General features: G+C 39.3%; 2 protein-coding genes and 1 long non-coding RNA gene across 34 annotated transcripts in view; 1 reads left to right on the forward strand and 2 right to left on the reverse strand.

Annotated features, from left to right (window-relative positions):
* Nucleotides 1–5,819, reverse strand: part of TRAK2 (trafficking kinesin protein 2) — a 64,700-nt gene extending 58,881 nt beyond the window's left edge. For 3 of the 4 annotated variants that reach the window (XM_013982331.3, XM_021075698.2, XM_084998364.1), the window contains exon 1: nucleotides 4,769–5,044. The gene's annotated coding sequence lies outside the window, so the exon portion shown is untranslated. Of the gene's footprint in view, nucleotides 1–4,768; nucleotides 5,045–5,718 lie in introns of those variants that run through there. The other variant, XM_021075699.2, reaches the window with a different exon arrangement.
* LOC146396078 (uncharacterized) overlaps nucleotides 1–22,603 on the reverse strand; it is a 1,511,729-nt gene that overhangs the window by 1,140,057 nt on the left and 349,069 nt on the right. The gene's annotated exons all lie outside the window — the stretch shown is intronic.
* STRADB (STE20 related adaptor beta) overlaps nucleotides 5,122–22,603 on the forward strand; it is a 28,171-nt gene continuing 10,689 nt past the window's right edge. For 12 of the 29 annotated variants that reach the window (XM_084998386.1, XM_084998376.1, XM_084998396.1 and 9 more), the window contains exons 1-3: nucleotides 5,122–5,359; nucleotides 8,634–8,724; nucleotides 12,434–12,514. Coding sequence is in view for 4 of the 29 variants with exons in the window: in XM_003133587.6 (XP_003133635.2) it covers nucleotides 8,713–8,724; nucleotides 12,434–12,514 (93 nt within the window). In the remaining 25 variants the exon portion in view is untranslated. The remainder of the gene's footprint in view (nucleotides 5,360–8,633; nucleotides 8,725–12,433; nucleotides 12,515–22,603) is intronic. The other 17 variants (XM_084998382.1, XM_084998389.1, XM_084998399.1 and 14 more) reach the window with 2 other exon arrangements.

Consider the following 22,603-nt stretch of genomic DNA (forward strand, 5'->3'; position numbering starts at 1 on the left):
GGGAAAAACTGTAATTGCAATGTATACATGTAAGAATAACCTGACCCCCTTGCTGTACAGTGGGAAAATTAAAAAAAAAAAAAAAAGATTTTGAGTGAGAATGGGAGTATCCAGTAGGTAAAGGGACAAAGAGAGAAGAAGGCCCCAAAGCAAACAGCAGACAAAGCTAATTTGGCAGCTGTGTACAGACCAACTTACGTGGGATTGATTATGGGGAAGTACTTGGAGCTTTAAATTTGACTAGTGCAGATTAAGAAGTCTGAACTTGATCCCAGAGGGAACAAGTTCCTAAGTGGAAAGTGACATTTGAAAAATAAACCTGGAGTCAGAATAGAGGATAAATTTCAGGAATGGAGAGGTCAGAGACAGAAAAACAATTAAGAAATCTCATCGCATTATGCCTAGATTATGGTAAGAAAGGCATAAATTAAGTGAAAGGAAACAGCAAGAGGGATGTGTGGGGTTTGTGAGACATGGCATGAAATGAAATGGGACTTAATGGTTAAAATGGGACTAGATGAACTTTATTTATCCTCTCCTAAAAGATAATTACTTCTAGTATATACCTCAAACATTTGATTTAAAAACCTCAGTTTTCCTTGCCCCTCACTTCGTAAGTTCTCTTTCCCAGACATTCACTATCTGCACCCCTGCGCCCCCCCAAAAAACTGGCTTCTCCAACCACACAATATTTTCTAGCCAAAACAAAGGACTGTATTTACCAATTCCCTAGACACACCAGGAAATTCTCAAACCTATAACTTCATCCATGCTATGTCTTCTACCTTTAATGTCTTCTCCCCCTTCTACATATCCAAAGTCTAGACATTCTTCACACCTCAGGTCAATGCCACTTTTTCCCATTAAGCTCCCAGCCTAGGGATCAAATTGCAGCTGTAGCTGCCGGCCACAGCCACAGTCACAGCAAGGCCAGATCCCAGCCAAGTGGTGACCTACACCACAGCTGGAGGCAACGCCAGATCCTTAGCCTACTGGGTGAGGCCAGAGATGGAAACCACACCCTCATGGATACTAGTAGAGTTTGTTACCACTGAGTCACAACAGGAACTCCTCTCTAAAATTAAAAAAAGAAAAGGAAAAAAAAAAAAGAAAAAATACACTTGTTCCTTATCATTTCTGATTAACTTTATATTCTCTGTGGCAAACATATTCTATTTTGGTATTTTTTTCCTCCTCTTTTCAGAGGCATTTGAAGACCTCGATAAATAGTAAATGGCAACAGGAGAGTATAATGGCTAAAAGCACAGATTCTAAAGACAGACTGCCTGAGTTTGAATCTTAACCACTATCATTTATTAGCTACGTGACCATGGGCAAGTTACTTAATTTCTCTGTGCATCAATATCTTTATGTACAAAATGGAGATAGTAATACCGAGTAGCTATTTCATGAAGTTGTCAGTGGACTTGGCATAGAAGAGAATAAGTATCATAAGAATGTCTATTAAATACAGTGGAAAAATAATGAATATTCTGTGATAACTGAATAAAGCTTTCTTTATGGAAAGCAAAATGTCAAAAGCAAAGCCAATCTCTAGGTACGAAAGAGGTATATACAAATTATTCCTAAATGACCTTATGTATGCCCTAAGGGTCAGCTGTGCCCTTTAAAATCGTTCTTATGTTAACAATGGTTCCACTTTAGTTTGCCATTTCAATACTCCGAGAAAATATTCAGTTCGGCTTCCTGTGGCAATAAGATACCTAACTGATCTTATTGCCTCCAGTCTTACCCCCTTTAATCCATCCTCCATGGCTCACAGAGTATCTTTCTAAAATACAGACTTAATGTATTCCTATTGCTACAAACTCCCTCCATTCCATACCCCTTAGGAAAAAGTTTAAAATCCTTAGTGTCTCATACAAACTCATCCAAATATGACTCCAGCCTAGTCTCCAGCTTCATTTCTCAACACTCCTTACCATGAAACCTAAGCACTTGGCTACACATCAAAGGCTTTTTGTAAGTCATCTCTTCGGTAAAACATCTCTCCATTAGTTTGCACGGGTTGCCATAACAAACTACCAGACTGGGCAGCTTAAACAACAGAAATTTATTTTCTCTTAATTCTGGAGAATTATGAGAAGTGTAAATTCTACCACTTAGCATGGTGTCTGTCCCACTGAAGGTACTTACTAAAGATTTGATTATTTATTGTAGAAGAAGGAACATGGACTTTGAAGAAAGGCAAGTGTGAGTTCAAATCCTGGCTCTACCACTGACTTATCTCGTGACTTTGGACAAGTCACTAAATGCCAACCTTCCATTCTACATAAGGTAATTATAAAGATAAATGGCAAATTATAATAAAAGCATTCTGTTGTAGGGCTGGTACACAGTAGGTGCTCAATAAATGTTATAGTAAAGACTCTGGGACTGCCTGGATTTGACACCCAGTTCCATCACTTAGTATCAGCATGACCTTGGGTACGTTAACTTACCCTTTGCTTTAGTTATCTATAAAAACACCTCATACTGCTACTGTGACAATAAGCTAATATAGGTGAAACATTTAGAGAAGTATCTAACACATAGTAAGATCTATACAAATGTTTCCTATTATACGATTACTGCAGATCAAATATGACTGGAAATCATGAATAATTTAGCTCTTTCAACTATTAAGTTATTTTAAATGTGAATATTACCTTAGTGTTCAGATTTCTTATTAACTAAACAGGATAGTAACCAGAGGTTCAAAAATTGGTATGGATGATATAAACAAAGCTGAAAATAAACATGAAATAACATTATCATCTCATTCCTTATATTGGTGTTTACCGTATTTTGTGTATTGAAGTAAAAATCTTAAGAAACAATTTTTTCTACTCTTTGTGACTACAGATGTTAACCATTTGCAGAAGAGGATAACACTCCTTGGCTCATATTTTCAATTACAGAACCACTAAGCCTTTGAACTGGAAAGACTTTTGAGATGAAAGGCCAATCCTACCAAGGCTTACATAAGTAAAGAGGTGCATTTGTAATGGTCTTTTTTTTTTTTTTTTTTTTTTTTTTTTTTTTTTTTTTTTTTTTTTTTTTTTTTTTTTTTTTTGTCTTTTGTCTTTTGTTGTTGTTGTTGTTGTTGCTATTTCTTGGGCCGCTCCCGCGGCATATGGAGGTTCCCAGGCTAGGGGTCGAATCGGAGCTGTAGCCACCGGCCTACGCCAGAGCCACAGCAACGCGGGATCCGAGCCGCGTCTGCAACCTACACCACAGCTCACGGCAACGCCGGATCGTTAACCCACTGAGCAAGGGCAGGGACCGAACCCGCAACCTCATGGTTCCTAGTCGGATTCGTTAACCACTGCGCCACGACGGGAACTCCCTGTAATGGTCTTTAACTCTGTGGAGGATGAGAATTGCAAGTAGATAGAACAACTGGTTCAAAAGCACTAAAGCAGGGCTTCAGGATTTATTCTAGATGTCCAAGGTATGCAGTAGGAACCGGTATTAGGAAATAATGCTGGAAAATGCTTTTCCAACCTTTAAGGTCAGTAATTTTTTTTTTTTTTTTAAGGTCAGTAATTCTGAAGTAGGTACAAGTTACCTGACCCACACTTTGAAGTAAGGCAGATAGATCTAGGTATGAATCTCTACTTGTTACATAAGCAAAGTTTTTGAACCTCAGATTATGCAACAGAATTATTTTAGTGATTAAGAGATCCAACGTATGTAGAGCTCATAACTGAGATGCCTGGCTGATTGGAAGTACTCAAATGTTTGTCTGACTCCTGTCATCCTATGAATAAAGATATGTAAATATAACAACTGTCTTTCAGTGTTTGATGAATGTCTGAGACTTGCTGAATGTTACTGAATTTTAAAAACAGAAAGCTGGAATAACTGCTGAGATGATAAAGTGTCTTCATGCTTGCCCTTTCTTACCACCAAATGTCCTTCACAATTTCTTCTGTAGTGTCATGTCACCACCGTCAACATGCTATTTGGAGATCACTCTAGCTCAGACTTCCAATTCTACAGCAAAGATTTGAAGTTGAGGGGAAAAATGACTGAAATAAATTAAAAACAAAAACCTGGAAGAGTCCTTTTCATTTTATTTCTATGGTCCATTCTAGCTTGATGAATTTCCAGTGAAAAGTTTGTTTCTGGGGCAGAAACTGCAGGTTTAAATAAAAGGCTCGTGGGCAAGTAACCGAGTTCACCACTATTAAAATGACCCAGAAGTCTTTCAAGTGTTTGGGAGATTATCTTTATGCTGATACTAAAAGGATATCTGCCAATATTCATTATTTACGGTTGAAACTAAAGGCAACTGTCTTTCTTTTAAAAGACGTCTGGCTCAAAATCAATTGCAAGAAAAGCCCAACTCAACATAGAGCTCTTTTCCACTATCGTCTCATCTCTCTCCCATCACAGATGGCGACTGAGGCTTAAGGTTTAACGTCCAGACACTAAAGCCGCTCATCGCTCGGGGATGGGGCACTAGGTGAGTACTGTCCGGCAGAGGATGGGATACTGCTAATCCTCCTCAGAGGCGCATCTGGGGTGAACCCGGGGACCAGAGTCCAATGCCCACCACTTCGCCCTTATCCTTAGAAAACCACCCGCTTCCCAGAGCGGGGCGGGGACCCGGCGAGCACCCAGCCCTCCAGTACCCAGCTCCGGCTCCAGTGTCCGCGCGCGACCTCCGAGGACCAGGAGGAGCGCGGGGCGAGGAGGCTCCTCTGCCTTCAAGAGAAGATGGCAAGAGCAAGTTCGGGTCGTGCGCGGGAAGGTTACTTACAGGAATAGCCCGGGGTCCTCGGTCCTGCGCCCGCGCTCCTTCAAGGAGAAGATTCTAAAAGCGGCGGCAGCCTAGGAGCAGCAGCCAAAGCGGCCGCCGCTGCCTGTAACCGCCCGGGCGTGGCAGGGACTGGTGGGCGACTTCACAACATCATCACTCGGCGACTTCGGTTTTGCAGCGACGCCGGCTCAATTACAGTCCCCCGCCCCGCACAATTGGGGAAGAGAGGACGAGACCCACTCTCCCAGCAGCCTCTAAGGCGCTAGCGCACTACCTGCTGGGAATTGCAGTTTCCTCTAGGCCACGCCCCTAGCACGAAAGGCCACGCCCCCTAACCGGCGGCCCCGAGGCGGGAGGCGGGGCCGCGACCCTGCAGCCGGGGTGGGGCGAATCCCGTCCCGGCGGGGTGCCCCGGGCTGGGGCCGAGTTCCAGGCCCACAGTCCCAGTCCGGGTCGCGCCGCCCTCTTGAGCTTCGCGGCCCGCGCTGGGAGCGGGCCTTGCGCTCTCGCCTTGCCCCTGGGCGGGCCGGGCACCCGGGCCCTGCACCTTTGGCTGCCTGAGGAGAGCTGCTGGCTTTGGTCGCCGCCTAGGTAATGAGGGGACGCCGGGCCGGGGAGGGTAAGGGAGGGACAGTTGGGACGTGAGGGAGCGCGGTTGCGTTCGCGCTAACCTCGGGAAGCCCGGGACTAGAACTCGCCACCCTGCCTCAAGCCCGAGCCCGGGCGGCCAGCGGGGCTGTGGAGGGAGCCCGGCTCTGCGTGGCGACCGGCCCGTGCGCCCCGCGCAGCTCCGGCTCTGCCCGGGAGTCCTGGGCCTCGCGGCGGCGGAGGCACCTGCGTGCGGCGTAGGCGGCGCCTGCTGGGGTTGGCGGTGCCAGGTGTTTGGGGGCCCATCCGCCCGCCGCGCTCTCCCCCGGCCCCGCCACCCCCACCCTTACCCTTGCTCTCACCTTTGGCCGTGCTTCCCCGCTCGAGAAGTTTCCAAACCGAGGACGCCCTCCGGCCCCCGCTCCGTGTGACACCTTCTGTGAGTTCGCTAACAAAGTGCCCCAAAACAGGACTCGGAAGGAAGCTTTTACATCATTAAATGCTCAAGCTGCGTTTGGTCCTCGGTATTTAAGTTCAGCGTTGTGTTGTTTCCTCGTGGGTTTGTTGTGTCAGGCACCTTTTCCCTTAGAACTTGATCAGAATTTGTGACAGCGCCTACCTAGCCTAGAGCCTGGCACACAGTAGGCACTTCGTAAATATTTTTTGAAAGTGTGAGTCACGATGCTAAGTTTGGAAAATTCTACTGAGTTGTGCGTCGCTCTAATTTTTAAGACTTTATGGGTTCCCAGGATCCCTTTGAAACTTACAGTAATCTTAGAGCTCTGCGCAGTTAAATCAGGTTTTTTGCATTCCCAGTAACAGTGGTCTCTTTTGGATGTTTACATTAACTAATTCTCTCCCCCCTCCCCAGTTGTGTAATTTAGATGCGCTCCTGATTTTCTCAGCAAGTGTTAATTTAACCTTTCAGATTAAAGCCTTAGGAGGAACCATTAATATAGAACAGATTTAAATTATTTATAAGGCTTTATCCTAATTAGCTTTTTAGATACAAGTGCAAGAGACCACACTGATGTACCTGTGAATATATTTAGAAATACAAGTCTCACCATGATTTTTTTTAAAGAATTTATATTTATACCTAGTGAAAGCGCATGCAGGAGAAAATTATGACAGCAAAGCTATCCTTCCCTCCCCCCGCTGCCCTTAGCAGGGGCAGCTGCTGCCTTGACCTCAAAATGTCTTATAATATTATCTCTTAATAGTCTGTCACATCTAAAGCAAAATCTCTGGGATTAACCCATGCACAGTTCTCACAGATTGTGTTTCTTATGAGTTTTTCTGGGAAAAAAAAAGTGTAATGGAGTTTACAAAATTTTTGTTGTTTAAGAACTTACTTATATTACGTGGGAAAAGCAGGAAACAAAATCCTGAGAACCAGGAAATTCAGTTAATCATGATATCTCTAATCTTACTGCTTGTGGGAATGTCCCCTACAAGTGGTCAGGGCCTTGTCTGCGGTGGTCACTAATGAGTGTCCCAAGTGCCTAGCACAGTGCCTGACCCATGACAGGCATTCATTAAACATTTGTGAAGTGAATACTTGGCTTTTTTAGTCAATAGCACAGTGACTTTCAGGTGTGTGGTTTTTTCATTTACTCGGATGTTTCCTTAGAATAAGTTAATGGAAGTGAGAATTTTATTAGGTCAAAAGGTATGAATATTTAAAAATTAATTGGAGTAGACTTGCAATGTTGTGTTAGCTTCAGCTGTACGGGAAAGTAAATCAGCTATACATATATCGATTCTTTTTCAGATTCTTTTCTCGTATAGGCCATCACAGAGCATTGAATAGAATTCCCAGTGCTATATAGTAGGCCTTGTTACTGATTGATTTTTGTATATATATTAGTTTATATATGTCCCAACATTTTTATCATTATTAAAACATTGCCAACCTGCTTTCCAAATGAGCCCTATTGTTTGGTACTGCCACCAATAATATCTGAGTGTACCTTTCAAAACATCTTCTTCAGCTCTTATATTGACACAATATTTGCTAGTTCTGAGCCCTTTCAGATGAAATATTCAATTTGATCTCAGTCACCTTGGAAAGTGGGCAGGGCAGGTGTTGCATTCCCCCTCTTGTAACACAGCAGACACCAGCGTCTTACATTGATGATAGTGAATGGCAGGTGACAAAATAATCAAGCACTCTCAGATTTTTCTTCGTCCTGTTTTCTGTCTTTGGTTTATACTGAATATCCTGAGTAAATTGACATCCTTCCCTAGCAATAAAATTGGCTGCTACTCTATGGTGAGCAAAGTCTTTTTCTTTCTCATTTTGTTCAGATGTTTGTAGATACCTTGATTAGACTTGGGAACTTCATTAAAATGAAATAATGAGCCACAATTTAGATGAAAGAGATATTGGTTAGGTATAAGGAAAGACCTGGCACTAGCAGGTTTAGAGCATTACCACCTTTTAGGAAAGATCTGGAAACTTTTGGTGGTGCTTTAGTAGCTCCTTGAATCTGAAGAAGCTCTTTTAACCCTCTGAATCTGTTAGAATCTTCATAAACTATTGAGCTTAGTACTCCGTTAATGAAAGTGGACAGAACTTATTTGTATGATTACTGCGTATCTTTCATATATGTCAGTAAATTCCAAGAAGTAAAAGAAATCAGATCTAAGAATCATAAAATAAAAAATATTCGACCTACAGAAACTATTATTTTTGTATGGAAATGACACAAAAAATTTTAAAACATATGGCGAGAAGAAAATGGTATTAATTCCTAGTCTGTTACTAATCCTGATTCTTTCCCAAATTTGCTGGTCAGTGACCCTAAGTGATTTAATGGTGATTAATCAGATGAGGAAGATTAATTACCTATTAAATCATTTTGGAAGATGCAAAGTTTACTTATAAATGGAACCATTGGAAATTCTTGGAGTATATTTATAGTTGGCACCATTTATTAACCAAAAGTGTGTCCAACATTGCCTTTTCTGTATTCTTATATCTGCTTAGTGTTTTTTAAAAACATAATACAGAAAAGATAGGAAAGGAAAGATGGGGGTATATGGAGACTTTGGAAATATTCAGAATTTCCTTTCCACTTCACTCTGCCTTTCTATTTTAATGTCAGGTCCCAAATAGTCTTCAGTAAACAGAAATGCTTTTAAGGACACTTTGCCGAAATGTCTGTAATCCTCTGTTAGAGAATAGCTGCCCAAATAGCAATGGGTTTATGGCAACTAGGTCTTCAAAGAGTTTGTATATAAATCTAAGTTATTTTGCTTTTTTTTTTTATAGTAGGATATTTCTTGAAGATAAAGCAGAAATCTTTGGAATAGATGGATTTTTGTCACTTTCTGTGAACTAAAGCGATTCAATGTCTCTTTTGGTAAGTTTTTAATAAACATGGATCTAATTTTGTATCAACAGAGTAGTTAGAGGTTAGTGCAAGGTCATAGAGGACATACTCTGATGGAATATTCTTATGCTTTAAGATGTTGTTTTGATCTGAATGACTTCTGGTCTTTAAAAATGAGTTATATTTTCATTGGGTTTTTGTCTTTTTAAAAAAGTGCTTCTCCTGTCCTTTTCTGTTATACTCCTTGTTTTCCTTTGTCCCATACCCACTTTTTTTCATACATTTACTGTCCTTAGATGTTCTTTCATCCAGTTGAGCTATGCCTTATCCTTTAAATCTTTCAAAACTCTTTTTTACACATTTCCATCTGACTAAAGGTAGTCAATATAGTGTTAAAAATAAGCCTTTTGGGAGTTCCCATCGTGTCTTAGAGTAACGAACGCAGCTAATACCCATGAGGACATGGATTTGATACCTGACCTCACTCAGTAGGTTAAGGATCCAGCATTGCCTTGAGGTGGTGTAGTTTGCAGACTCGGCTCAGATCCCAAGTGACTATGGCTTAGGCCGGCAGCTACAGTTCTGATTTGACCCCTAGCCTGGGAACTTCCATATGCTGTGGGTGTGGCTCTAATAAAACCAAAAAGACCCCACAAAAGCCTCTTGACTTAACAACAAACATTTGAATCAGTGTAAAATAGTGTGTATATATATCAACTTGTTTCTTGCCTATATTAAGTCCATGGTATCTACTTTAGATTAAGTAGTTTTAGAACTTTGATTATGTCTTATGTAGAATATAATACAAAGTTTGAATTATTAAAGCAGTGCTCTTTTAAAAAGTGATGGGTACATTTGTATGATGATTTGTAATTTACAAATACTTTCTTATATCTCTCTGTCTTCAAAATTGTAAGTGATTGGCAGGGCAGGTGGTATAATCCTCATTTGGAGTTTGGCTCAAGACTGCCAAGAATTAGAGCCAGGGCTCAAACCGATATCTGCCAGTACACTCCATCACTCGCCAAGTCTGAGAGGCATAATATGAAGTTAGAAGGAGACTATATTGTTAGTTATTTGGAAAATACAGAATGCATTTACTTTGTGTTTAAAGTTTTTCCACTTAAAAGGGGAACTTTGTATATCTGGAACATACATTGAGGTGAAATATCTACCTCATTTTTCTAAAGCTGGGATCAGCAAACTTTTTCTGTAAAGGGCCAGATGGGATTTGTGTGCCCTATGGTCTCCATTAAATTACTCTTCTGTTTTAAAACCAACCATAGCCATAATATGTAAATAAATGCAAATGGATGTGAACTTTATGCACTAAAACAGGTGGGGGTCAGATTTGACTCATGGGCCATAACTTTTTGAACCCTTCTCTAAAGAATTACTTAAAGATTAACAATTTTATATCCGTTTGTAGCTTGGATGAGATATAAGAGGGCACTTGATAGATGAAGATCTTGAGTTTTAGAGGGCTGTGTGCTTTCCTAGGGGACAAATTAGGGGGAAAGAACATCTTATTTAATCTATTTTGTCATAATTATGGATTTTTTTTGAAAAATAATAGAATTTGATAATGGGTCATTTATATTCATTTTGTTAATAATTTTGTTATATTCTTCTGCATTGATGAAATATTGATGAAATACTTAGAGTCCTTTGAATCAAAACATTCATATTTCCCCTAAATGAGATATTTATGCAACTGAGATATAGTTAATGTTTTTACTTATGAAGGATTCTTACCCATTCAAGTTTTACCCTCTATTTGACAGCTAAGAAAAGATGTTTTCAAAGGAGCAGCAGGTAACGAAATTCCAGGTTCTCAGAAATAAAGCAGGTGTTCAGCACAAACTATGTTGTTTGCATGAACAGTTTAGGCACTGTGATCCATTCTTATCAGGGAATGGTGGGAAATTCCCAGAATCCTAGTTCCTAGATACCAGTCAATGGTCGGCCTTGCAAGCAGGTCTTTTCAAGGCGTACTGTGTTAACTTTTCCACACAGTGGTATTAATGATTATTGTGAAAGGTTTAGGGTAAATGTAGCAAAATATATATAAGTACCAAATATAATACTTAAATAATCTAACTGGAGATTATTTTTATTCTGAACAGCAGTGATAAGTATCTTCAAACACTGTTAAATTGTAAGTTTTTTTCAGCTTATACAAACCACTAGACATTTTGCAAAAGAAATGATTCTACAACTATCTTTTTTTTTTTTTTTTTTTTTTGCTTTTTACGGCTGCATCTGTGGCATATGGGAGTTCCCAGGCTAGGGGTCACATCTGAGCTGCAGCTGCTGGCCTACACCACAGCCACAGCTCGGGATCTGAGCTGCATCTGCAGCATACACTAGAGCTCAACAGCAGTACCAGATCCTTAGTCCGCTGAGCAGGGCCAGTGATCGAACCTACATCCTCATGGATGCTAGTTGGGTTGTAACCTGTTAAGCCACAACAGTCATTCACTCTACAACTGTCTTGACACTATTAGCTTCTCTTCTTCAGAGATGAATTTTATATAAAATGGTGATATATGAAATTATTATCTTAAGACTGATAAGGTATACAGACTAGTACTTCAACTTAATCAGTAATTTAGGCTAACTGGGAAAATGACTAGTTTGGTCAGTAAGAAATCTGGGCATATTTTAAAAGAAAGGAAGTTTGATTACTTTAAGCAAGTGACTACAAAGTGTTAAGTAAACATGGATAGACTTAAAGACTCACTTGATATTATACTTTAATGTTCATTTGAAATGAATGTTTATGATATGCTTAAAAATAATTAAAAGTCTCTTTCACACAGTTTGTTTATGCTTTCGACATACTTTTTCTTCCTAAATAGTATAACATTAGCTTTGTTCCACTAACATGTGTAGGAGTTAAATTTCTTTGTTGACACTGTGTAATAATAGAATCTTGGGTTAAATGCAGGAAAATGTAAATCGTGATACTGGAACTAAGTCTCTTAATTTGATTCAAATTGATTAGCGATTTTATCACCTTACAAAATAAAATTGGTTCCAAATATATTCAATGTGTGTTTTAATGTGGATAAACATGGTTCCTACACTTGATGGAAAAAATCTGAGAATCAAGATAAAATTATATGAGTACAGCAGAATAATCTCTAAATATTGAGAGAAAACTCTAAAGATGAAAGAATTAAAAATCAACAACAGCAGTAAAAATGAATTGATATTCTTACTTCCAGGGTAGAGGGCAAGAATAAAGAGATCCTGTTGTGGCTCAGCAGGTTAACAACCTGACATAGTGTCCCTGAGGATGCGGGTTTGATCCCTGGTGTTGCTCAGTGGGTTAAGGATCCAGCATTGCCCCAAGATGGCAGCGCAGGTTGCAGATGCGGCTCAGATCCAGCGTGATTGTGGCTGTGGCATAGGCCAGCAGCTGCAGCTCTGATTCAGCCCCTGGCCTTGGAGCTTCCATATATATGGCACAGGTGCTGCCCTAAAAAGCAAAAAAAAAAAAAAAAAAAATCAGATACAGTGCCAAGTAAAATAACAGATATGAGATGTGAAATGTCATCTGCATATCCAGCTGCTCCTCACTTCTCTCCCATACTGTGTATCTCCACAGTTTGAATACTGGCTCCAATGCAGATTCCTGCATGTTGCCCTTTCTGTTCCTTCAACAGACTTTTTTGTATGCACATGCCACCTTTATCTTATGACTTATTTTTCACTCATATTTCTGAATTTACAGGATTGTTTCTGCACTTCCCGAACACAAGTTGAATCACTCAGATCTGAAAAACAGTCTGAAACCAGTACCCATCAAAACTTGGTAAGAAGATGGTTAAGTACAATTAATGCTCTTCATTTGCCTTCTGTGATACTGTTTTACAAAATATAATTTTCAGTTCTTCTATATCTCTTCTTCTTTACAGTATCTTTTACTGTTTCTTCTTCCTCTGCTTAAGCTATTGTCCAAAAGTCTGTAATTGGCCCATGCTCTTCTGCCTAAACAGACTCTTCCAAGGCAATCTCACCTGCTCCTGTGGTTTCAGTTGCTCAGATTTCATGTGGTCCTGGAGCTGTTTTTTCTCGGGGTCATGAGGGGACCCTGTCCATCAAGCAGAACTGATGATTATGAAATTTTTGTCTGCAACTTTGGACTTTCCTGGGCACCAACCAGTTGTGTGTATAAGAATATCTCTGACTGGAGTTTTCAAAGGCATCGCTGTGCAACTTGACTGATTTTCTCTAAAACTTCACAGACTCACTCAATTTCCTACTTTGGCAAAATTCATCTACTAAATCATCCTGACTAGAGACTTTGGAGTTATCCTCACATTGCCTATACTTCTACCCCTAAACTTAGTTATATACCAGGCTTGTGGATCTGTCTCTGAAATGCCCTTGAGGCAATATCTTCCTTCACCTGATCACTGCTACTACTCAGATCTCATCATCTTTCACCTGGATTATTGCAGATAAACTCATTGTCTCTAGTTTCTTAGTGTCTAACCTCCTCTCCCACTCAGATCAGAATTTAACACTGTTAACCTGTTTGTTACACTTTCCAGCTTTAAAATTTCCATTGGTTTCTTAAAGCCTGTGGGATAAAGCCTAAACTTCTTAGTGTGGTATAAGGACTCTTTGATAGTATAGAATATGTCTAATGTTTGAGTTTCATTTCTTGCTACTGAGTCTTAGCACAGAATGTTTACTTGAAATACCCTTCTCCATTTTCTGCCTCTCCAATTCCTCCTTATGCATAAAGAGTTGGCTCAGATATCACATCTCAGAAGCTTATGCTCTTGTACCTTTATTTTTTTTGTCCACTCTTGAAGCAGTAACAACACCAGATCCTTAACCTACCAGGCCACCAGGGAACCCCAGCCTTTAATTCTCTTATGCTCCTCGAGATCTTAGATAGTTCCATGAAATGGCATTTATTATTTTATCTGTGAGTGATTGATGTCTATGTCTCCCACATGATCCCCATAAAACAGGCACCATATCTTTTTCATCTTTATCATCCCTGGGCAATACCTGATATATTTTTATTATGTTTTTATTTTTTTATTTTTTTTTAAGTGAAAAGAAATTAGGTTGTATTTTCATTTGTGTCATATTAATACATCCTTTTGGTAGGAAAATGTTCTTTCTGTATCAGAATATATACTGTTTTCATTACTTTTCTTAGTGATGTGAGTCATAAGTTCACCTACCATATTCGTTTACTCAATTGAAAGGTCCTGTCTTATTAAACACCTGCTCCTCTTAGGTGAGATGAAGAATGAGAACAGTGGGGACCAAAAATGATAAAGGGCTGATAAGATCTAGTTTAGAAAGAGCTCGACAATGTCTTCTTTGTTGTGATCCAGACCAGCAGTTTTGTCCAGTGATTCTGCTAGCCAAGGCATCATATATTTTTTATTTTATTTTTTCCTTTTTTTTTATTACTCAAATGAATTTATCACATCTGTAGTTGTATAATGATCATAACAATCTGATTTCACAGGATTTCCATCCCACAGCCCAGGCACATCCCCCCACCCCTCAAACTGTGGAGACCATAAGTTTTTCAATGTCTGTGAGTCAGCATCTGTTCTGCAAAGAAGTTCCGTCTGTCCTTTTTTCAGATTCCACATGTCAGTGAAAGCATTTGATGTTGGTGTCTCATTGTATGGCTGACTTCACTTAGCATGATAGTTTCTAGGTCCATCCATGATGCTAAAAATGCTGGTATTTCGTTCTTTTTAATGGCTGAGTAATATTCCATTGTGTATATGTACCACATCTTCTGGATCCACTCCTCTGTCAATGGACATTTAGGTTGTTTCCATGTCTTGGCTATTGTAAATAGTGCTGCAATGAACATTGGAGTACATGTGTCTTTGCAAGTCGTGGTTTTCTCTGGATAGATGCCCAGGAGTGGGATTGCTGGATCAAATGGTAGTTCTGTGTTTAGTTTTCTGAGGAATCTCCATACTGTTTTCCACAGTGGTTGCACCAATTTACAATCCCACCAACAGTGTACTAGTGTTCCTTTTTCTCCACACCCTCTCCAGCACTTACTGTTTGTAGACTTTTGGATGATGGCCATTCTGGCTGGTGTAAGGTGGTACCTCATAGTGGTTTTGATTTGCATTTCTCTAATAATGAGTGATGTTGAACATCTTTTCATGTGTTTTTTGGCCATCTGTGTGTCTTCTTTGGAGAATTGTCTGTTTAGATCTTCTGCCTATTTTTTGATAGGGTTGTTTGTTTTTTTGGTATGGAGCTGCAGAAGGTGTTTATAAATTTTGGAGATTAATCCCTTGTCAGTTGATTCACTTGCAAAGATTTTCTCCCATTCTGTGGGTTGTCTTTTTGTGTTGTTCAGGGTTTCCTTTGCTGTGCAGAAACTTTGAAGTTTGATTAGGTCCCATTTGTTTATTTTTTTTTTTATTTATTTTTTTTTTTGGTCTTTTGTCTTTTTTTTGTTGTTGTTGTTATTGTTGTTGTTATTGTTGCTATTTCTTGGGCCGCTCCCGCGGCATATGGAGGTTCCCAGGCTAGGGGTTGAATCGGAGCTGTAGCCACCGGCCTACGCCAGAGCCACAGCAACACGGGATCCGAGCCGCGTCTGCAACCTACACCACAGCTCACGGCAATGCCGGATCGTTAACCCAGTGAGCAAGGGCAGGGATCGAACCCGCAACCTCATGGTTCCTAGTCGGATTCGTTAACCACTGCGCCACGACGGGAACTCCTATTTTTGTTTTTACTGTCAGTACTCTGATACGTGGATCTGAGAAGATGCTGCTGTCGTTTATGTCAGAGAGTGTTTGGCCTATGTTTTCCTCTAGGAGTTTGATAGTGTCTGGTCTTATATCTAGGTCTTTAATCCATTTGGAGTTTATTTTTGTGTATGGTGTTGGGCAGTGTTCTAATTTCATTCTTTTTCCATGTGGCTGTCCAGTCTTCCCAGCACCACTTCTTGAACAAGCTGTCCTTTCTCCATTGTATATTCTTGCCTCCTTTGTCATAGATGAGTTGGCTGTAGGTGTGTGGGTTTAATTCTGGGCTTTCTATCCTGTTCCACTGATCTATATGTCTGTCTTTGTGCCAGTACCATGCAGTTTTTTTTTTTTTTTTTTTTTTTTTGTCTTTTTGCTATTTCTTTGGGCTGCTCCCGCGGCATATGGAGGTTCCCAGGCTAGGGGTCGAATTGGAGCTGTAGCCACTGGCCTACGCCAAAGCCGCAGCAACGCTGGATCCGAGCCACGTCTGCAACCTACACCACAGCTCACGGCAACGCCGGACCCTTAACCCACTGAGCAAGGGCAGGGACCGAACCCGCATCCTCATGGTTCCTAGTCGGATTCGTTAACCACTGCACCACGACGGGAACTCCCCCATGCAGTTTTGACGACTGTTGCTTTGTAGTATAGTCTGAATTCCGGGAGCCTGATGCCTCCGGCTCCATTTTTCTTTCTCAGGATGTCTTTGGCTATTGTGGGTCTTTTGAGTTTCCAAACAAACTTTAAAATATTTTGTTCAAGTTCTGTGAAAAATGTCTGGTAATTTGATAGGGATTGCATTGAATCTGTAGATTGCCTTGGGTAGTATAGTCATTTTGATAATATTAACTCTTCCAGTCCACGAGCATGGTATATCTTTCCATCTATTTGTGTCATCTTTGATTTCTTTCATCAGTGGCTTGTAGTTTTCATAGTATAGGTCTTTCGTTTCTTTAGGTAGGTTTACTCCTAGGTATTTTATTCTTTTGGATGCGATGGTAAATGGGATTGCTTCCCTAATTTCCTTTTCTGCTTTTTCATTGTTAGTATATAGAAACGCTGTTGATTTCTGTGTATTGATTTTGTATCCTGCAACTTTGCCAAATTCGTGGATGAGCTCTAACAGTTTTCTGGTAGAGTCTTTAGGATTCTCTAGGTATAGAATTATGTCATCTGCAAATAGGGATAAATTTACTTCTTCCTTTCCAATTTGGATTCCTTTTATTTCTTTTACTTCTCTGATTGCTGTGGCTAGGACTTCCAGAACTATGTTGAAAAGTAGTGGCAAGAGCGGACATCCTTGTCTTGTTCCTGATCTCAGCGGGAATTCTTTCAGTTTTTCACCATTGAGAATGATGTTCGCTGTGGGTTTGTTGTATATGGCCTTTATCATGTTGAGGTAGGTTCCCGTTATGCCCACTTTCTGAAGGGTTTTTATCAGAAATGGGTGTTGGATTTTGTCAAAGGCTTTTTCCACATCTATTGAGAGGATCATATGGTTTTTATTCTTCAGTTGGTTAATGTGGTGTATCACACAGATGGGTTTGTGGATATTGAAGAACCCTTGCATCCCTGGGATAAATCCCACTTGATCATGATGTACAATCCTTTGAATGTTTTGTTGGATGCAGTTTGCTAGTATTTTGTTGAGGATTTTTGCATCGATGTTCATCAGTGAAATGGCCTGTAGTTTTCTTTTTTTGTGGAGTCTTTGTCTGGTTTTGGTACCAGGGTGATGGTGGCCTCATAGAATGAGTTTGGGAGTGTCCCTTCCTCTGCAATTTTTTGAAATAGTTTCAGAAGGAGAGGTGTTAGCTCTTCTCTAAATGTTTGACCTGATATATTTTTAAAGAAACATGCTGAGAAATTTATCTCTGGGAGCTTCCTCCTCTTAATCTCTTAATCTTCTTTTAAAATAATTATTTCTATAAAGTGGAACCTGCCTTGCAAATACGTTAGTCCTACAAAATGAAGTAATCCCAGTTAATCCTGTTTATAAATTTATCCTGGTCTTATCTACAGTTATTTTCTTTTTTGTTATTTCACTTTTATTTACTAGTACTTTAAAGTCTTCTGGTTAAGTCAGAATGGCCATCATTAATAAGTCCACAAATAACAAGTGCTGGAGGGGGTGTGGAGAAAAGGGAACCCTCCTGCACTGCTGGTGGGAATGTAAACTGGTACAGCCACTATGGAGTGCAGTTTGGAGATGCCTTAGAAATCTATACATAGAACTTCCATATGACCCCGCAATCCCACTCTTGGGCATATATCCAGACAAAACTCTACTTAAAAGGGACACATGCACCCGCATGTTCATTGCAGCCCTATTCACAATAGCCAGGACATGGAAACAACCCAAATGTCCATCGACAGATGATTGGATTTGGAAGATGTGATATATATACACAATGGAATACTACTCAGCCATCAAAAAAGAATGACATAATGCCATTTGCAGCAACATGGATGAAACTAGAGACTCTCATACTGAATGAAATGAGCCAGAAAGACAAAGACAAATACCATATGATATCACTTATAACTGGAATCTAATATCCAGTGCAAATGAACATCTCCTCAGAAAAGAAAATCATGGACTTGGAGAAAAGACTTGTGGCTGCCTGATGGGAGAGGGAGGGAGTGGGAGGGATCGGGAGCTTGGGGTTATCAGATACAGCTTAGAATAGCTTTACAAGGAGATCCTGCTGAATAGCATTGAGAACTTTGTCTAGATACTCATGTTGCAACAGAACAAAGGGTGGGGGGAAAATGTAATTGTAATGTATACATGTAGGGATAACTTGATCCCCTTGCTGTACAGTGGGAAAATAAAAAAAAAGAAATATGAACTCTTAAAAAAAAAAAGAAAAGAAAGTCTTCTGGTTACATATGCTTTTGTACAATAGGATGTAATATCCAATGCTCATTTTCATTCAGGTATTACCCTTCAGACTGAGGTAGTGTTTAGAAAGCAAAGTGTCTGTCATTGGCTCCTTAATGTTACCAAGAGAGAGGTCTAGAACTTGGGAAACTTCCGCAAGTGCTGCTTTTTTTTTTTTTTTTTTTTTTTAAGTATTGTGCTAAGATACACATACCGTAAAAGTCACTGTCTTAAGCTTTTTTTTTTTTTTTTTTTTTTTTTTTGTCTTTTTGCTATTTCTTTGGGCTGCTCCCCGCGGCATATGGAGGTTCCCAGGCTAGGGGTCGAATCGGAGCTCTAGCCACTGGCCTACGCCAGAGCCACAGCAACACGGGATCCAAGTCGTGTCTGCAACCTACACCACAGCTCATGGCAACACCGGATCCTTAACCCACTGAGCAAGGGCAGGGACCGAACCCGCAACCTCATGGTTCCTAGTCGGATTCGTTAACCACTGCGCCATGACGGGAACTCCTCATAAGCATTTTTAAATGTACAGTTGAGTGGCATCACATACATTCATAAGGTTGTGTAAGACCATCGCCATTCATCTCCATAACTTTTCATCTTGTAAAACTGAAACTCTGTACCCAATTAAACAATAACTCCTCTTTCCCACTCTCCTCAGCTCTTGGTAACCACCATTCTACTTTCTGTCTCTGATTTTTGATTACTCTAAGTACCTAATGTAAATGACTCATATTTAATTTTTTAATTTTTAAATTATAGTTGACTTAAGATGCTCTGACAATTTCTGCTGTACAGTAAAGTGACCCAGGTATACCTATATATTCTTTTCCTCACATTATCCTCCATCATTTTCCATCACAAGCGATTAGATATATTTCCCTGTGCTGTATGGCAGTATCTCATTGCTTATCCACTCCAAATGCTATGGTTTGCATCTACTATCCCCCAGTTTTTTCATTTAGCGTAATGTCCTTAGAGTTCATTTGTATTACAACATGCTGCAGAATTTTCTTATTTTTTAAGGTTGAATAATATTGCATTATATATGTACTACATTTTGCTTATCCATCTGTTAGTGGACTCTGAGTTGCTTCCACATTGTAGCTATTGTGAATAGTGCTGCTGTGAACATGGTGTACAAATATCTCTGAGACCCTGATTTCAAATTCAAATTTCATATTCCTTTTAGGAATATACCCAGAAGTGGAATTGCTAGATCATGTAGTAAATCTGTTTAAGCTTTTTGAGGAACCATTGTACTGTTTTCCACAGTGATTGGAACTTGTACACCAATAATGTATGAGTTATAGTTTCTCTACATCCTCTTGAATACTCATTATTTTCTGGGTTTTTTTTTTTGTTTGTTTATTTGGTTTTTTTTGGTAACATCTTTATAAAGAGTGTGGAATGGTATCTCATTGTAGTTTTGATTTGCATTTCCGTAATGATGAGTAATAGTGAGCCCCTTTTCGTGTGTTTATTGACCACATGTTTGTGTTCTTTGGAGCAACGTCTATTCAGGTCCTCTGCCCATTTTTTGAATTGGATGAGTTTTTTGGTTGGGTTTTAGTTCTCTATATATTTTGGGTATTAACATCGTTCCAGAAGTATAATTTACAAATATGTCCTCTCATTCTATGGGTTGCCTTTTAACTTTGTTGATAGTGTCTTTTGATGTACAAGGTTTTATATTTTTCATGAAGTCAAATTTGTCAGTTTTTTTTGTCACTAGTATCTTTGGTGTCATAGCCAAAAAGTTATTGTCAGATTCAATGTCATAAAGCTTTTTTCCTATGTTTTCTTCTAAGAGTTTTATTATTTTAGGTCTTAAGTTTAGGTCCTTGATCGATTTTGAGTTAATTTTTGTGTAGGTAAGAGTCCAACTTCATATTTTTGCATGTGGATATCTAATTTTCCCAGCACTATTTGTTGAAAAGTCTGTCCTTACGCCATTGAATTATCTTGGCACTCTTATCAAAAGTTATTTAACTATATATATGAGAGTTTATTTTTAGCCTGTTGCTCTGTATGTCTGTCTTTGCGTCAGTACCACATTGTTTTAATTACTGTAGCTCTGTAGTAAATTTCGAAATCAGGAAGAGTGAGTCTTCCAATTCTTTTTCCTTTTCCCCAAGATTGTGTTGTTCGGGATCCCTTGAGATTTTAATAATATCAAGTCTCCCAATCTTTTTTTTTTTTTTTTTTGGTCTTTTTAGGGCAACACCCACAGCATATGGAGGTTCGCAGGTTAGGGGTCAAATCAGAGCTGGCCTACGCCACAGCCATTCCAGATCTGAGCTGCATCTGTGATCTATACCACAGCTCACTGCAACACCAGATCCTTAACCCATTGATCGAGGTGAGGGATTGAACCTGCATCCTCATGGATACTAGTCAGATATGTTTCCACTGAGCCACAAAGGGAACTCAAGGTCTTCCAGTCTTTGAACACGAGATGTGTTTCCATTCAGTTTTGTCTTCCTTAATTTCTTTCAACAATTTTTTGTAGTTTTCATTGTAGTCTTTCACTGCCATGGTTAAATTAATTTCTAGGAATTTTATTCTTTTGATGATACTGTAAATGGAATTCATGATATTTTTTCCCAGATTATTTATTAACCAGGTCTTTTGAATTTTTAGGAATTTATTAACAAGTTTGACAAGGACAAGGACACTGCTATGATTTTTGCTTTCTAATTCTCTAACTAGTCATCAGATCAAAAAGAGAAGTGAGATTAGTTTTAAGATGATTTATTGTTAATGAATTTATGTTGTCTTCTTGTGACTGCCATGTTGTTTTAAGTGTTAATAACTTGTCTGTGTAGTAATTTGATATCAGACCTTGCCCAGCATCAAGCCTGCCCCTTTGTCTTTTTCTCCCTTTTTTGAAAATTAAGGCAGTAATTTAAACACAGTATTGCCATTCTGGCTTCTCATCTGAGTCGTACTATATTTGCAAGCTTAATATCCAAATGTAATCATCTTTGGTCTAGTGGTTTGAACCTACTTAAAACAAATTGTTTTGGGCTTTGGCTACTTAATTACAATGAAAGTACTTCTAGTTTAAAGAAGACTATTTCCCTAATGGAGTTGATGGAGGCAAGATAGAGGTTGATTAACCTGATTTCAATCCATCATCTGGTAACCTGATGCCATTTTTTCAAGCAGTGAACTATAAACCTCAGTTCATTCTGTGCTCTAACCTTCCTGAGAGACTTGAGCTTATCTCTTTAAAGTTTTAAAAAATTGCTACATGTTCTTTTTTTCTCTCTTATATATATTCTTTAAATAGGAATTTAAGACTACCTGTTCTAAAAAAATTAAATTGATTTCTTTAGATTTCTTTCTTCATTGGGATTGTATCCAATCTTATGGTAGACTTTCTTTTTATATAGCTTTTCATCACTCTTGAAGATTATTCTTCTTTATTCACCTTTAGCCATAACTTAGTACTATATTTTTCTGCTCTCTTAAAAGTTTAGGAAACATGTAGAATCATGGATGTAAAAAGTAGTTAGCAGAATTCCTAGTACATTCCCTTCTTCCCTTTCTTTACTTTGGAGGTAGTAACAAGATTCCTACCATCTACTAGTGCCTGTAAAGTTTCCTAATGTCTTGGAGTACTCGTGTCCTTTGGGAAATCCACATAGCTATCATGTCACACCAGAGGTGGCCTCTTTTCTCCTGCATGCATGATATTTCACTGTATTCTGGGATCTGGTGCAAACCTAGTACTTTGGCTCCATTGTTCTTCATGAAACCCTCAAATGGTATATGGTAATTATAATTAACTCAGGAGGCCTGTACCCTATTCTGTTCTCCCATCTCTTGAGGTTTATTTTTCTTTCTGACCTCCCTTCTGATTCATCTCACCTTGTGAGAAACTTCTTCAGCTTCTTTTAATAGGTTGCAGTGTGGAAATGGTTTCTTGGAATACCTCCCCTAGCTGAGCAGGTACCTGTATGTATAATGGTTTTAACTGGCAACCACTTGAAGCAAGAACATAAGCAATAGAATATGCCTCACATGTCCTTGCATCTCTTCCCTTGATATATTTATTAGATACCCTGAAGAGTCAACAGTTATTCTTAGCAACTCCTAAAAATGCTTAATGGAAATTGTGCTGAAAAGTGTTCTTTGATAACTATGAATCTTCTTTTTCTGCCCTCTCCCCCTTTACAGTTTGATGGCCTTATAACTAGCATCATATATTAGCTCTTGCAAACACCTTATGGATCTTAAAACAGTC

Source organism: Sus scrofa, chromosome 15 (assembly GCF_054392235.1).
Source record: "Sus scrofa isolate SSC_HxYL_T2T_F1_AM1 chromosome 15, Sscrofa_HxYL_maternal_Yorkshire_Landrace_v2.0, whole genome shotgun sequence".
NCBI classification, from domain to species: domain Eukaryota; kingdom Metazoa; phylum Chordata; class Mammalia; order Artiodactyla; family Suidae; genus Sus; species Sus scrofa.